The 16,763-nt window shown below is 40.1% G+C and overlaps 1 protein-coding gene and 1 long non-coding RNA gene across 2 annotated transcripts in view; one reads left to right on the top strand and one right to left on the bottom strand.

Moving 5' to 3' along the window:
• Positions 1–7,883: 7,883 nt before the first annotated feature.
• On the bottom strand, positions 7,884–9,993 carry LOC140683791 (uncharacterized). Its single transcript, XR_012055272.1, has 2 exons — positions 9,936–9,993; positions 7,884–9,723 (listed from the first exon to the last, which is right to left on the bottom strand). It is a non-coding gene; the product is annotated as an uncharacterized lncRNA (long non-coding RNA).
• A 4,593-nt stretch (positions 9,994–14,586) lies between these two features.
• XDH (xanthine dehydrogenase) overlaps positions 14,587–16,763 on the top strand; it is a 51,136-nt gene continuing 48,959 nt past the window's right edge. Inside the window, exon 1 of the mRNA XM_002194944.7 lies at positions 14,587–14,821. Within this exon, the coding sequence (XP_002194980.5) occupies positions 14,768–14,821 (54 nt within the window). The 5' untranslated portion in view covers positions 14,587–14,767. The remainder of the gene's footprint in view (positions 14,822–16,763) is intronic.

Genomic DNA, 16,763 nt, shown 5'->3' with positions numbered 1-16,763 from the left:
GCTGGCTTGGTCCAGGAATGCAGGAACACAGCTGCAAGGAGAACCCACTTGTCCACACCAAGGAGCCATTGACTATCCACTAGGCAGATGATGCTCTTTTCTGCAAGCAAGTCTCCTCTTCACTGAGGTCAGAAATAGGAGGTGCAGACGAGCACTATACAGCCAAGGATGGAGGTCTGCTGCCTTCACTCCGAAGTCAAGAAGGGTAAGGAATCCAGTCTTTGATTCAGTGGACCAAGTCTAACTGGTGCCTGGGGACACGCCTGTGGATTCTTCATAATCATGGTCTTGGCCAGTTTCCTGGGTTCCTAAGCTGTGTAGGGAATTCTACAGGGCTCAGATATTAAGATTGGAGTTGGTCAGGTGAAGCCTTTAAGCTGAGCACAGAAGCCTAGATAAGGAATGTTTAGTTGAGTCAGAAAAGCTGACTGGGGGCTGTAACTTGTTATGGGAAAAAGTACTGGCAACAGAAAGATTTTAACTGGAGTTAAAAGCACAGATATGAGGGACAGCTTAAAATTTTTTATCGGATGCTGAAAACTAAGAACCACAAGAGGAAAACAATGGACTAATCAGAGTGCAGGCAATGGAGAAATGCTGAAAAAAGAACATGGTACAGGTTCACTTTGCACCAAATGGAAGAAGCTGATTATACTTGGAATGAGGAAACTAAAGTTAACAGCTGAGGGGAGGAAAAGTGCACAGAATCTGCCAAAAGCCTGTGTGTGTTAGGAATACTTCTTATTTCCAAAAATGTTTGTTTTCCTTCATGGAAGAAGAACCTTACATGAAGGAAAATAAAAAAATAGAAGCATATGAAGGGCAATAAAAGAATGGAAGTTAATTCCAATTAATACAGTTATGAAACATTTCTTAAGGAGAGTTAAGTGTCATAGCAGCAGGTGGGAAAACAGCAGAATCAGATGTCTGAATAAGATATTAAATGTAAGTATCTGGTTTCTCAGGTACTTAGGTGTCTAACTTCTTGCTGTTTAAACATGCTGATCATAGAGCTGCTTCTGCACTCGGACTTTCTTTTTGGCTGCTGTTACACTGCCTTAAGAATGCCCAGAAATAAAAAAAAGGGAAAGGAAATTTTTGTTGATATAATGTGAATGGTGAGATGCACCAGAAAAAAAAAACAAAAAAACCCAAAAAAACCAACCACAGCACCTTATTGAACACAAGTTTGAAAAAGTCAAATAAAAGACATTGCTCTGTTTTACATGGTCCTTGGGAAGCACAACCCAGGGGAAGGAAATTAAATGAGAGAAAGGCATTCAAGCAATGTCAGGAAGACTGAATGAAGGGAGCAGTAAGCCAGCCTTGAGTCATTAAGTGCAGAGCAGGAGTAGGCAACTGAATATAAGGGCAAATATAAGGAAGGGAAATATGTCACAACCTTTCCAGACAAACAACCTGTATCAGAGAGGCAATCTCCCTTCTGTTGGCAGCATGGTCAGAAGTTGAGGCAGCAGCGATCCAGTGCGGACTGTGATTCTGCAGTCTAGCATTGCTTCTGCACTCAGACATGGGCTGAAGAGTCTGAAACACATGGCAGGAGTCCTGAATCAATTTGAGTTTTCAGTGGAGATATGCGAGATTTTGGCATAGATCTTGTAGTCAGATCAATTCAAGACGTTCCTTCAGAGGAGTCACTGCCAAAACCTATATATTATTCTGTTTACATGCTTCAGAGGAACTTTTGAAGTCACTGTTCTGTATGAATCAAAGACAAAGTGGATTATGAGTAAAAGCTCAACTGAAGGCAGTCATGGTCTTAAGATAGTTATTATGGAGGAGATAGACTAAAAGCTGAAGGAATGAAAAAAATTAAATATTAAGATTCATTTATCCCAGCCTTTCCTTTCTTGCACCTGGAAGTTCTGTGGTGCTAAATGGGAAACTCAAAATACATGGTCATAACCATAGATGAGATGTCTGACTGTGTGAACACTAACTGCTTGGCTTAGTCTGTGGATATAGTTATACAGAAAGTCTCCTGTTGAACTTGGGTGCATTCAACTCAGTGTAGCACCACCTCCAAGAGTGCTGTAAAATCAGTTTGCCTCATGTGGAACTGCTTGGACCAGGTTGAAAGCCATGCTACCTAAGAGAAGGCTTAAAATACAGAATATGGCATCAAATAAGTGTCCTCTGACATCTCAGTGGAAAAAGAGCTCTAGATGTCTTTTAACTTCATAAGTCACTTGGTACCTTTCATCAGAGCCGTGTCATCTTTTCAGAGAATGTTGTCTGCTTGTGTTTTTCCAAGTATGGAGTTTGTCCTGTTAAAGTAGCTTCATCTGGAGTGAGTTCCCGTTTTCCTTGAGGAAGGGGAGTTCCAATGCATTGCTATAACTTGGCAACCAGATCATTCTAACTCTCATTCTAACCAGTCACCATTCTAGCTCACTTCTGTACCTCAAAGGTGATTATTTAAAATACTGTGAGAGATGTGGGATAAACAGATCAACAGTTTAATAGCTCTGATGTGTGCAGTGATCTTCATACATACTTAACATGGAAAGGCTAAAAAAAGACATGTTTGTCACTGTCAAGGCAGGATGGGAATGAGAAGACTGTCTCAGAAAGCTGCTGAGGGTAAAACTCAGGTTTAGTCAAATGCACTGCTCTTTTATACAGAGCTTTGTGAGGACCAACTCCAATGGTCCTGAAGTGGAAACAACCTCCACCATTGGTGCAGAGGGCTTGACGAACAGTGATAGAACTTAACTATAAACAATGTGAACAACAAGAGAGATAAAGAATTATTTACATTCTTCTCCTACTCTTTCCCAGGCTTCTGCCTGGCCAGAAACTCTCAGTTTCTCTCTTTGACTGAATTTGAGACCCACACATGTTAAATTTTTTCTTGAGTTTTTCATTGGAAATCAGTGAAGAGGATTATAAAGTCTCATCAAGCAAGAGTGACAAGAGCTTGCTTTCTCCAGTCAAGGGAATGAATACTCTCAATTATATGATGATATTCAAATGATTTAATAGCATACACAGTCTATGAGTTCTCTCTTCCTGGTGGATGAGAGAAAGGCTGTGGATGGGTAAAAACCTGTCAGGATGGCTGGGCCCAGAGAGTGGTGATGAAAGGAGTTAAATCCAGCTGGTGCCCAGTCACAAGTGGTGTTCCCCAGGGCTCACCGCTGGGGCCAGCCTTGTTTCATACCTTTATCAATGACCGGGAAGAGGGGATTGAGTGCACCCTCACCCAGTTTGCAGGTGACACCAAGCAGGGTGGGACTGTTGATCTGCTGGGGGTAGGAAATCTCTACAAAGGGATCTGGACAGGTTGGATTGCTGGGCTGAGGCTGGCTATATAGATTCAATAAGGTGAAGTGCCAGTCCTGCATTTGGGTCGCAACCACCCCAGGCATCACTACGAGCTGGGGGCAGAGTAGCTGGAAAGCTGCCTGTAGAAAAAAGACCTGGGGATGCTGGTTGATAGTGGCTGAATGTGAGCTGGCAGTGTGCCCAGGTGGCCAAGAAAGCCAAGGACATCTTGGCCTTTGTCAGGAAGAGTGTGGCCAGCAGGACCAGGGCTGTGATTGTCCCCCTGTACTTGGCACTGGTGAGGCCACACTCCAAGTCCTGTGGTGTTCTGAGCCTGTCTCTATTTGAAAGAGACTCCAGAGAAGGACAGTGGAGCTGGAGAAGGGTCTGGAGCACAAGTCTGATGAGGAGCAGCTGAGGGAGCTGGGGGTGTTTAGCCTGGAGAAAAGGAGGCTCAGGGGAACCCTTACTGTTCTCTATGATTACCTGAAAAAGATGCTGTAGCCAGGCAGGGGTCAGTCTCTTTTCCTGACACAGGACAGGAGAAAATGGCCTCAAATGGTAAAGGTTAGATTGGACAAATTTCTTTCATGGAAAGGGTTGTCAAACCCTGGAACAGATTACCAGGGAGGTGGTTGAGTCACCATCCCTGGAGGTGATGTTTTAAATCTGTGGATGCCACATCCACAGATTTAAAACATCTGTGGATGTGGCACTCAGAGCCATGGTTTAGTGATGGACTTGGCAGTGCTGGGTTAACAGTTGGACTTGATGATCTTAGAGCTATTTTCCAACCTAAACAATTCCATGATTTTGTAGTTTTAATTAGTCAGTCATAATTATTTGGAAACTTTTTGTGTTGGGGGAGCACTTGTAGGAGTTTGCGTTATCAATGCATTCGGAACAATTTGCTGAAATAATTTGTGAAGAATTTTTTAAAACAGGAAGCTTACAGGAAAACTGTCGTCTTCTTACCAGAACATACATTGAAGGTTAAAAAAAGTCATTACATTGATTTATCCTAATTTATCTAGATTGTCAGATTTTGTATCCTTTATAGTTTTTACAATGGAGTAAATAAACAACTATTGTTGTAATTTTTGTTGAAGTTCAATATTAGTAATGCTGTGTGGCAGAATGTCAGTGACTAATTTACAAAATGTTTTTCTTTTTTTCCAATGTAGGAGTTCCACATTTTAAATCAAATTTACCTTATGTTGTGTCTGTTTCTCCCATGTTTTCCATTTCATGTATAAAAACTAGAAGAGGCCCATCAGCTTGCTGAGGTGTATTCTGAGTGTCCTAATGTAACATGTCTCAATTGCATAAATGGATTTTGTAACCTTTTGCTCTATAGCTTGCACAATGTGGATTAAGTTAATTATTTATATCTTGTCAGGGCAGCTTTTGAAGTGTCCTGTGTGGTGCAGGATCCTGAAGTTGTATTGCGCAGGAAACCATCCTACTCTGTCTTGTCAGTCTGGGCAAGGCCAGAAGACTTTTTACTTGATATCTGAAATAATTTCACAATAATTTTCTTCTCCCTGAAGAATCTATTGTATTTGTCCCATCAAATAATTTTTATTTGCTCACTTTTGATTCTGAAATTTAATTTTTGGGTCAATTGTCCCTTTTAAAGTGCCTCTGCTCTTCCTTAGCCATTTCTCTCCCTAGCCCCTGGTTATTTCAGCTTTTGTTGGTTGTTACATACATGTCTGTCTCTCTTGGCCCTTCTCAGAAAAGCAGGTGCTCCCAGACTGAACAGTTGAGCCCATGTCAAGCTGGAAAGAGCAACCACTAGACTGAGGTGTAGGGACAGGGGTCACTGAGGCTCCATAGAGTGTTGGTCCTTGCTCACCAATATCCTTTATACAAGCAGTGGATGTCTGGGTTTTTTGCAGATACTTTCTTCTTTTCAAATCTGCTTGTGAGAAGGTTCACTCCATTTAAACTGGTCTGCACCAAATCTTAGCCTGGAGCAGCACTGGTAATCCCTGCGCTAGCACTGGTGTTATGCTGAAGGCTCTGGAGTGACCAGAGCAGTGTGGGCAAGAGAAATTCCCTGCTGGTTGCCCATTAGCCATCCCTGCCTGCCCTCACTGGGAGCAGAGCCCAAGTACTGCCTGCCAGGCCCTTGACCTCCCTTCCAGTCCTGCTGCTGACCTCTCCAGCTGAGCAGCCCTGAGATCCTCTCCCTCTCCTCCCCCAATAGGGGCCTGTTTTTTGTTAAGTCACTGCTGAATCTGGCTTTTCACAAATAAACAGACCATGACAGCTCTAAAATAGTTTTTCCTTTTTATTGATCCTGAACACCATGTCACCATTTTGCATCTAAACCTCCCCTGATGTCAATGTAGGGTAGGGATCAGGGATAATGATGTTTTTTCCTTGCAAGGAATGCAGACATGAAACTGGTCAGGTTGGGAGACCTGAGAAACTCAAAGCATGAGAAAATATAAAAACAAAGAGGTCATCAACAGTCTGCCAAAACTGGTGGGTGCTTACTTTTATCTATGTGTAATTTTTTATGAGTTGTTTTATTGTAAATTGGTTTTTATTGAACCAATTCATTTATATCTTAGAAGACTGAAGCATTACTTGATGGTCTGTACTCACTAGAACTCTTTAACCAAATAAGATATTACAGACTTCTTGGAGTTGTGATAAGAGAATATGCTTTGAACTCTCTAAATTCTCCTGCCCTTGGAAATTCACTGGATTATGAATTGTGCAATAAGCTGCTTTATAATAGTTTCTTCTTCCAGAAAACAAAACACTCTTCCAGGAAAATTAGTAGTACTTTTGTTATTCTTCAAGCTTATGTTGTTTTCGTGCCTCTCAGGTCAGCGTGGAAAAACAGCCTAATATGTTTACTTTTGCTTAATTGATCTTACTTTGGCTTTGCATCATTTTTTGCTGGGACATCAGTCCTGAGAACTGTAAACAAAGTGAAGACATGTACATGTTATGTTTCAGTCAACAGGGTACAGGTTCTGGATCCAGATTCTAGTCTCGGTGAAAACTGTGGGTGGTTTCTCACTATGTGGAATTATTCAAAAAACATTTCATGTTTATTTAACTCCTCTCTCACTGAGTGTAGTGAGACAAGAGCTCAGCACTGAGTACTCTCAAACATTTCACCCGTGGTGTCATCACTCTTTGTCCTGCTGTCTGGGCAGGTTGTCCAGCTTTTGTAATGAAGTGATTTCTTAGGTGCCACTAGCTTTTTTATCCACATAGAATTGAGAAGTGTAATGTGTATAACAGGGTGATTTTTCTAAAAGCCTTTCTTTTATAAGGATGGCTTTGTACTCTTCTAAAAATGTAAAAGGTAGATATAAAATTACAATGTCTCTTTTTTTGTCCAAGTGTTTGTTCTAGTCATAGAAAAGTCAAGACTACTCAATATATGACTCCAGTAGATGGATCAAAGAGGGGGTTTGAAGACCAGCTTGGTGAAGACCTTCATTTTGTAAAGGAAAAGGCAAGTATAAGAAATGGCACCAGCCTTTGACGAATAAAATACAGGTTCTGGAGCGGTGTCTAGTGAAAGCCTGTCTACCATTACATTTAGCTGTTAATCATCACATCTCTCACTGGCTGCCAGTCCTGGGTCTTCTGCTAGTTTGTGGCTGTTCCCCTATTCTGCAGCTCCTCTGTCTAAAGGGGAAGTGGCAGAGCAGGGAATAACAGACTGGGGCCTTGCTCCTCCTCTTTGTTCACCATCACTGTAAATGTGGCTGACAGCAATAACCTTCTGAATTAAGGCGATTAAATCAGAACAAGTAAATACTAGGAACAAATATTTGCTGACCAGTGCAACAGATCAATTCACTAAAATAAGAATCTGACTTTTCTGCTGTGCACTGCTGTGATATGGGATGATGTGATGATGGAAAAAAAAGAGGGTACCATTGAAGGTCCTTAGGATGTGGGTATTAGGTGTCAGTGATGCTGGAATCCTGTCAGTTTTACTTGTGGTATTTCAGCTCTTAGTGCTGGTTGCTGTTTGCATCTTTGTGCTTAACATTCTGTAAGACATAGCATTCTGTAAGACATAGAATATGCAGGAGGTTGAATGTTACAGGCTCTACACTAGTCCCTTCTAAAAACTATTATCTGCTGCAGTAATTACCACCATAAAAATAGTTGAGAAAATAACTAGGTCTTTCCTCTGGGCTATCTTAACCCTTTTTTCTTAGTTTTTTTTTTTCTTTTTTCTGAAGCTATTGTAGATCACAAGCTTTATGACACAGAAATTAAATTATCTTCTTGTATCTCAAGTATTCTATGGTGATAAACAAAATGATATTTTAGGACCACTGTGCAGCTTCTCTGGGACAGAAATGCTTTTATGTATGTAATCCAATTAGGATTGGAACCATTATGGCCTTCAAGGGGAGATGGATTTGAAGTTCTGAAGTCCACTCCACTGTGTTTTTGTTTATATGGAATAGCTTATACTTTGTTCAAGGGAATAAAACTGTTGTTGTTGTGTTTTCTTTAGCAAAGTGAATAGTGTGCTCCTTTAACCGCTTAACTTGAGTTGTTCTTCTAGAGCTGATTTATCTCCTGGAAGGATCACTGAGAAACCATTGCAAAGAAATCACAGGTTTATTCAGCAGAAACCGGACTGGTGGGATTGGACATTCCTGTATTGCTATCAATAGAGATAACAGAGCAGGAAACAACAAGCAGCCCATTATTAACTTCTGCTGTCTCAACCTTGTTAACCCTTGGGACACAACTTCCTTTGTCCTGGGAAAAGAAAATTCGAGAATTTCTGCATTAACACATCTTTATCTTGCTCTTTCACCATTTTTCTCAAGTATTTTTCGAAGCTGTTTGGTTAAAGCCCATCTTGTCATCTTAATTTAAAAAGGTTATTAATCATGTTTACATCAAGATACATCATCAGCATTCTTCTGAAAGTACAGGCATATCTGTACTCTAGTGAGGTGTCTTCATTAGTCATGCTAGGTATTTTATTGAACAGCCTGTAATTATTTTGTCAGTAAATATCAAAACCTCACAGTGCCTACTTGAGTGATGGAAAGTAACCTCCTTCCAACCGATGGAAATTATCAGCTCTACCTTTTGTTCTCATATATAATAGTACTGGATATAAAATGACAGTGGGGGAAGCCTTTTTATATTAGAAAAGGAAATCACTCCAATTCAGAAGGTAGATTAAAACTTTGTGGTATCTGCCATCAGGTGGTATAAAGGGCAATCGTGGTAAAGGATCAGAAATATTTGAGATCTGCAAGTTCATAATGCAAGTATTTGAAGAAGCACAATGGAGGTGATATAGTAGTGTCTCTTTTAACCATTTTCCAATGGAATTCTTGAAAAGTGGAAGTAACTTGTTCTTCATGAATTAGAAAGCTTCAGGAATGCTGGTATGGTATTTCTGTTCAGTGCCCTTAAATATTCATACTTAAAGGTACTTCTCTTTGAAAATAATCTGGGCAATTAAAAATATATCTTCTGAGCAGTCAGGGATTCAAACACACATTTTAGATGTACATTATTACAGGCTTTCTACATACAGTCAGCTTGTTTCCCTGTCTGCTCTTAATAAACTAAATTTGACACTATGAAGGCTCTTCTACTTCAAGCTGAGACTGTAGAATACCAGGAACATGCGGAAAATCTGTCTTGTGGATACTAGGCAGGACTGGAGGGGAAACACAGGACTTAAAGTAATGTACGTTTCAACTTCAGCAATATGTGCTTAAGATATTATCCATTTTGTAGGCTCTTCAATTTTCAGTTTTTAAGCAGTTCTTTTTCATACACTGCTTCTCTTGGAAGGGCATTCCTCAATGTTACTCCTATAATGTGTATGGCTTTTCTAATTTTCACCTTAAATGATGCATGCTGGGTTTATAACAACTGCTCCCGAGCCCAGACTTTTTATTTCCTGTCTGATGTTTATGGTCTGTTACTATTGCTTAGTGGAAAATTATTTAGAATTAATTTGTTTTGAAGAGAAATCCAGAGAGTCAGGGGGATATGAGCTGACCATGGTGGCTGCAGCTTGAGACAACTGGCCTGTTTCAGGGATGATGATGGCATCTGCTCTCCTGCACTATGGTAATAACAAAACTCTTCTGCAAGTCTCTGTGGGATTGCCTTGCCACACTTGTCCAGCCTAGGCAAGCCATCTTAATGGTGGGAATTAGAAGGAAATCTCAGTTCAAGGTACTCAGAAGTGCAGGTCTCTGTTTAGGCAGGGTCTGTGGAGAGAGGCAGCCTTTTCTTAGGCTTACATAGTTGGGGGACGCTCACAAGCTTTTGGCATACAAATCCCTCCTAGATCAGTCAAACATTTGGTTGATTCAGGAAAACCTTTTTGGTTCTTTGTTAGCAGAAGCAGCTGTGGAGGATTTCTTGGTTTTTCAAATGAACTGTCCATCAAAATACTGCATTCTGAAATGAGAAGAAAATTACCAGTGAGACACAGAGCAAGTCAGAGGATTTGTGCAGGTGCCCAGGCAGGATCAGGACAGTATATGAAATAGAAATTTACTTCAAATAGCTAGTATCAGAGTTTTGACAAGGAGCCACATGCTAGACTGAATCCAGTGTATAGGCAAGAGAAAACTAGGTATTACCATCTGCCAAACAAAATTAATTCATACCTTCACAGGGCAGAACAAAACAAGCAAGGCAGACTTCTGTGTAGAGACTCCCTCCTGTGAAGAGGAGCAGTATAAAGTTAGCCATGCATGGGTATGGTATGGGAACTACATTTCACTTAATTCATCTGGCCCAGAAGCTCCTACTTACCTGTGCAGGGATCTTGGAATATCATGGGATTATTAGAAGCCAGAGAGGCAGTGCTTTAGCAGCTGTTCAGAAGAATGGAGAACCTTGTGTGGTTCTTGCTGCTGCTTCCCTGCCCTTTCTTCCCTGGAAGACTCTTTGGAGACAATGCTTCCTCCTATAGCAGGAGCAACAGCACGGCACTGTCTGCAAGTGATCTCTGCCCCCTTCTGGGACAGAGATATAATGTTTAAATACAAAAGATGCTCCTTAAATGTCAACAGATGAAGAGAAAGAAAGATAAGAAGGAGGTATGATTTTTATTGAGTTAGATTATCAGGACAGATATAGGAAGTGTTTCTCACATGGTACCTGGAAGCAGGTAAAAGACAACTGATAGGTGTCAAGTTTGGTGCTGCTGAAGACAAGGAACACACATTAACAAGCCTGCTTGAAAAGAAGATGCTTTTCAGGTCAGATATCTGAAACATCCTTTGTTTGGCCCACTGGAAGTAGGCACTGGAAGAAACACTGAATGCATTGAAATAAGTCATGCTCTGCTAGTTGTTGTGATGAATATTGACAAGCAGGACACCTCAACAGAAGGCTGCATTGGCTAACCTTGCTAGTTTCTTGCTCTCATAGGAAGACAGGTGGTAGGACAAAGAAAAGAGGTATAATTAAACTCCACCCATCTTCAAAAGCAGGTGAAGAGATCAGAATTTATGCAATAAATCTGGATAATTAGACAATATTTGTATAATTAGAAGCTGAACACTGAATGATTAGTGATTCATTAATAATGAGCTAGTATCCACTCACAAACCTCAATGGGGAAATTAAATTTATATTTGCTTTGTGATGATGATCTTTCTAAAATATCTGTCTGTAACCAGAAAGGAATTTAGACCTCTCATAGGAAAATGCATGAACATAATTTCTTTTTTTAATTTCTGAGAAATGCCTTTGAATAAATGTGCAGTACTTTACTTTCATAATCATATGTCAATTTTATGTGGAGATTTTTTGGGGGGGTTTTGTGTTTGGTTGGGGTTTTTTTGAATGTTTTGTTATTGTAGAGTATTAAGTTTACTTTCTGTATTAGGATCCTCAATGGTTTTGTTTCTTTAAACTCTTTGGAGACTTTGGCAATAAAGAATGAATGTCCCTATCCAGTAAGATAAAAGACCAACTTCTTTCAGGAACCTCTCTTCACCAGTGGCTGATAGGTGATGCCAAAGAGAAGAACAAACATCCTCAGGTACCACACTCTGTCTTTACACTCAATTTTTAATCATTACTCTATGATATTTTGGGGTTTTTTAGAACTTGTACAGAGAACGCTCAGAACAAAAGCCACAACAACCAATAGCTGAAGCTCTAAAAAGGGATTTTTAAGAAGTTAGAGATGGTGTGCACAGCTCTAATTAACCTTTTATGCCCTCACGGCTGACCCTGATAACAGCAGGTGGAGATCTCTTGAAATCCCTGAAGAGAGTCCAGTGTGTGTTCCCACCCAGGATACACAAGCCAACAGAGGAGGGATCACCAGAACTAAAGCAAACAGGTTGTTTCCACTCAGGGAAAGGTGCTGTCACAGTGGTATAGCAGCAGTGGCTCCAGAGGGGCAGTGGGCACACAGAGTGATTGTGCAGACACTGGAAGCTTGATACAAGGCTTACTGCATTAAAGCACTGACTTGGGACTCTGTTCTCTTTTGTATTTGCTTGAAAAATTGCTCCTCCTAAATCCCTTCATAGAATTCTCTTCAGAGTCACTTGTGCTTTCTTCTTTCCTGTTTCCTGGAAGAGGAACGTGAGAACAGAGCAACAAATCTCACTTCTGTTTGTTTTAAATCTCCTCCTTTATTACCCCTGGCATTGTGTCCTTGTTGTACTTTCATCCATTTACCTAATTCTGGCAGTAAGCTCCTGGCAGGAATGGTGTTTCCATAAATTTCACTGTATTTACAGAGTGACACATGTGATCATCTGCAGAACAGATGATTAATATTATTATGATTGCAACAGCCAGGTCTGTAGGATTAACCAGTCAGAATGAGGAAAGTCAGCTGCTTTTTAAGAAAATATATATTCTTGACTAATATCAACTGCTTTAGTGAGTGAATGAAACTGCAGGGAATTTTAGACTTCTTAAACATTCCCATCTCAGATTTATGAATGAGCAAAGGGATGATTTCTAAAATGGGAAGCCTGCTAGACTTTATCTGACTGGCAAGTCAAAATACTTTGTCTCATAACTAATTTTTGTTTGAGGAAAGTTTAATATTTTAGCTCACTTAAGGGAGTTCTGGGTTGAGGATTTTGTGAGTTTGCTTTCTTTTACTTTCACTTTCTTTTCTCTGATTTCTTGTAATCCTCTGTTCTGTTTCCAAGCAGATGGGATTTCAAAAAATGGACAGGAGATTGCAATAGCACGTGCTCTCATGCTCCAGAGTTACTAAGGCACTGGGAAAAATTCTGTTCTGTATGTCTTGGTTCTCTGCCTTTGCAATGGGTATAATAATAGACTATCCCATCGGGGTGGTGAGAGAATGAGTGAATTTGGTGCTCTGTGATCAGTCACTGAGATGAGGTCTGAAGCTTTAAATTACTATGTAGTCTACATATAGAGATCATTATCATGATTGTATTTATCTTTAATTTTGTCTTAGGTATATAGTAGGTTGATGGATCAAATTCCTGTGATGGTCTATCATAAGGCGCTGCTTACTGATTTAGCAGAAAGTTTACCTATAATGTCACCAAGGCTAGGCAGAAATTTGAGTATGGGCTTCTTCAAAAAGGTGATTATATGATTGGAAGTGTTCTTTAAACCTAAGAACTGCATCATGCATTATGGAAAACACAGATTAGGAAACTAAACAAGTTTGATTTTGGTGTTAATGCTGTAATGGCTAGTTGCTTTGAGATTGCTGTAATAGCATGTTACTTGTGGTTATGAGTAACAATTGTTATTTGAAATATTACAAAACTATTAATGAGTAGTAACCTTGTGTACACTAATTTTGAAATTGGAACTTGCTACGTGAGGGTAGTACTTGTGTAAATTTTGCACAGAAATGTCAAACAACAGAGTTTAAGATTACTTGGAGAAAAGTGTTTTTTCTAGTAGTCTGATATGGCAAAGCTGGAGGTGCCAGACAATAGGTGTCAGCACTGGTTCAGCTATGCACAACTTCACTGAAAACATAGATTAAGGCAGCTGGTTTTAAGAATAAAGTTGCTGTGACCTCTACTTTCAGCAAACTGAAATGCTTGTAAAGAAGGCTGGAACCATGTTTAACATTTGTTATAAAATAGGTTTTCTAGGGTACAGACTGGAAACAGAATACATGAGACAGAAGATAAAAGCTGGTAAAAATAATGTATGTATTGTATTCACTGTGAAATGTTTCTGTAATACTGAAGGAAAGACTGTTTCTGAAAATTGTAATTTAATTAGGCTTTATCTCAGGAATTATTCAGAGAGGTTCCTGAGAAGAAGACTTTGATATAGTGCTTTCCAAGGGATTTAAAAGAAATAATTAAAAAACTTAATCAAAACTAATTGAAACTGAAGAAGGAAAGCAAAATCACAAGAATCAGAATGGAGCAGACAGGATAAGGTACAATGCTAGGAAACTTCAATGAGACTTTGGAACTGTGCTGTTTTGTGGTGGAATTTTAAACTGGAAGCTGCTGTTTAGATATCTTGTTCATTAAACCAATGCAAGTCCTATGAATTCTGCCTTCACGTGGATGATTCTGCCAACAGCTTTGGAAGAAATAAACAGGAAAGCTTCACACAAAATGTGTGGTTGTGTAACAAAGAAGCCAGAAGAAACCACCACCAGGGAAATGGAAGACAAAAAAATCCTTGGTTTTCCTCCGTGTTTCACTGGTAACATGCACCTCGGAACCAGGATGTGAGGATTAAGCCAAAACAGGTAAGACTAAATACTTCAAGAGTCCAGTGCTCTTAAAGTATGACATGGTCTTAGCCCAGCACCTCAAAAGAGGTGCTGGATTAGTGTGCCATTTTACTAGAATTGTTTTTATGTGGACAAACACATACCTGTTTATATGTTCTCCGAGGCAGAGGATACTGCAGCTTTAGAACTGCAAGGAAAAATAGTGAAATAGTCTTGCAGTCGGTCTAGCAGTAGATGTGCACGTATCAAGGAGTTTTTAAAATAAGCAGGTGCTGTCATTAAAGACCTCTGTGTGGTGAATGCCAGGTGGATGGCTGTGCGCAGAACAAGGGAAACAGCTTTTTCTTGTCAATATTTGGTGAAGGACAGCTGGGAGAATGCCCCCTCCCTCCCCTGAAGTTTGCATTGCATTGCAAAACCCTGTGAATTCCTTGCTAGCAGCAGTGGCAGTGCCCCAAGCCTGGCAGGATAATCTAAAGGGAATGCAGCTGAATTGTGATCCTCTGCTATATAAAAGGGGGCGGGTCACTCTGCTTGCTCCAGCTCCTTTTCTGTCATTAGTGCTGCAGGAGCACCAACCACACGCAGCTGGCACGCCTCTTCATTGCCTCTTATATAATATGGGGTTTCACAGGGCACTGATGTACAAATAAAGTCAAACATTGTTGAGGCAGACTCTTTGTGTTACTTGTGCTGGGTTGGTGCTCACTTTGGGCTGCTCTCACAAGGCTGATCTGTGGCCCTGTTTGAGTGAAGTTTGGAAAGGTGTGCAGAATGGCTCCCAATGAGGCAGGGGATGAACTTGTTTTCTTTGTGAATGGTAAAAAGGTAAGGAAGATTCCACCTTGCTCCTGGATTGATTACTTACTTTTCTGGTCATCTTTTTCCTCCTTCTAAGTTTTCTGATAAGAATATGTGTTCCATGGCTTTTAAATATTAAATTGTGAAGACTACATATTGCTTTGCTAAATGGCTTTTTCTCTTCTTTGACTTTACCTTGTGAATTATTCAAAGAATAGCACAATTATGTAATATTCCTTTTACATTTTGGATTTATGGGCAATAATTTACTACAATTCTGATGTAACTACTTTTAAATAAGTATGCACTTCTTAATACAGACATTTCTACTAAAAATAATTTCAGTATTTACAACAGATTTTGAAAATTTAACTCAAATGGAAGCATCCGTATATAATTCATATGCTCAATAAATAATTCTAACATCTAGTTTTTGAAAGCGATTTAGAAAAATGTTTATTCCATTCCCATTTAAGAAGCTAGAAAACTTTTCAGAATGAAAGCCCATTAGCTGATACGGATTCCTGACAATAACCTGAGAAGTGACTGTGTCTCACAGGAGGCTGGGGTGCTCATTGCACATGATGGACACATTTGAACAGCTTGTCCCAGAGCCCCCTTTCCTCAGTTTGGACCCTGCCTGGCTAGCAAGGCAGCCTTGCCTCTTCAAAGGCTTGTTACAAAAGTTGAAGCTGACTTTGACCAACTACTAAGTTAATTCTGAGCTCAGCTCAGTGCTGCCTTCCCACCTTCCCCTTGCCTAGACACTTGGGCAGGGGGACTTGTGCCAAAGCCCCTTCCTGCTGGGAAGGGGAGGGGACAGGTTTGTGTATCCATTGATGTGGAGCCAAGAGTTTGCAAACCTTCCCGCATCACTGCTTAGGGGTAAATCGGGTAGTGTACTAAGTTTGGGCTAGACAATTTTTTAGTCCCTTGAGGGAGCACACAATACTCTCAACTGGTTAAAAAGCTGTGCCCTGCCTTACAGACTGACACAGGGTTACTATCCATTTTGCTTTCTTTTGGTTTTTCATGGTGGTTTAATGTGGATGAGAGTGTAGCTACCATTAGGGGTTTTAATTATGAATTTTTATCCCAAACTGGATTTGAATTAGAACTTAACAAGAACTTAACTAGTGGATTTGATATTAATGTTTTGTTTTATTGATACATGAACAGTTTACTGAAGAACTAAGTTTATCAAGTGTCCAGTAAAAGTTAGTCATAGAGTTGTTAAAGGTAATCTGATGTAGAGCCCAGGCTTGGTTCTGAGGTTTTATAGAGAAGGATGACAACTAAAGCTTTGCTTACACAGATTAGTTGTGGTTTATATGTTAATTGACATATCAGCTGTTCATTGTTTTTACAAAGAGTTGAAAACTTGAAGCTCCAAGTTAATTGTAGCTAGGTAATTGAGTCTGGTGAGTGAAATTGTGACACAGGATGGTCTGTGAATTTTCTGCTACGGTGGGTGCAGGTGTCACACCATTAACTTGTTATCTTGTTGCTCTTTGAAGTTTTTATGAGATGCCTCCTTTGTGAACCTCGGTTTGTAGAGGATGAGCTTGGAGCTCTTTAGATCTTGCATTAGGAGGTTGCCACAAATGTGTTAGGCAATCCAGATCCTGATACAAGCTAAGTGTCCTGTCTTGTTTGATTTTTTTTTTTTTTTTTCCTGGTATGCCCTAATGAGAGAGAATTGTAGTTCTAGTGCCAGATCAGCTGAGGTTCAGAATCAATAGGCCTCTCATGGTAGGTATGAAGTGTTTATAAACAAATTCCTACATGCAGTCACAAGTGGTGCTTCAGCACTGGCTGGTGCTCAGTTATTACAAGAGCACTGCACTGTGTAAACTGCTAGAAAAGTCCTTCTTCCTGGAGAAGACCTTTTGCTAACACATTAAAATGTCTCTTAGTCAAAGCCCAGAGCTGGCCTTGTGGGTCTTTCTTTTATACACATGGGGTGAGG

Source organism: Taeniopygia guttata, chromosome 3 (genome assembly GCF_048771995.1).
Source record: "Taeniopygia guttata chromosome 3, bTaeGut7.mat, whole genome shotgun sequence".
Taxonomy (NCBI): domain Eukaryota; kingdom Metazoa; phylum Chordata; class Aves; order Passeriformes; family Estrildidae; genus Taeniopygia; species Taeniopygia guttata.
The sequence above is the reverse complement of the archived record's forward strand: the minus strand, read 5'-3'. Positions and strand labels throughout refer to the sequence as shown.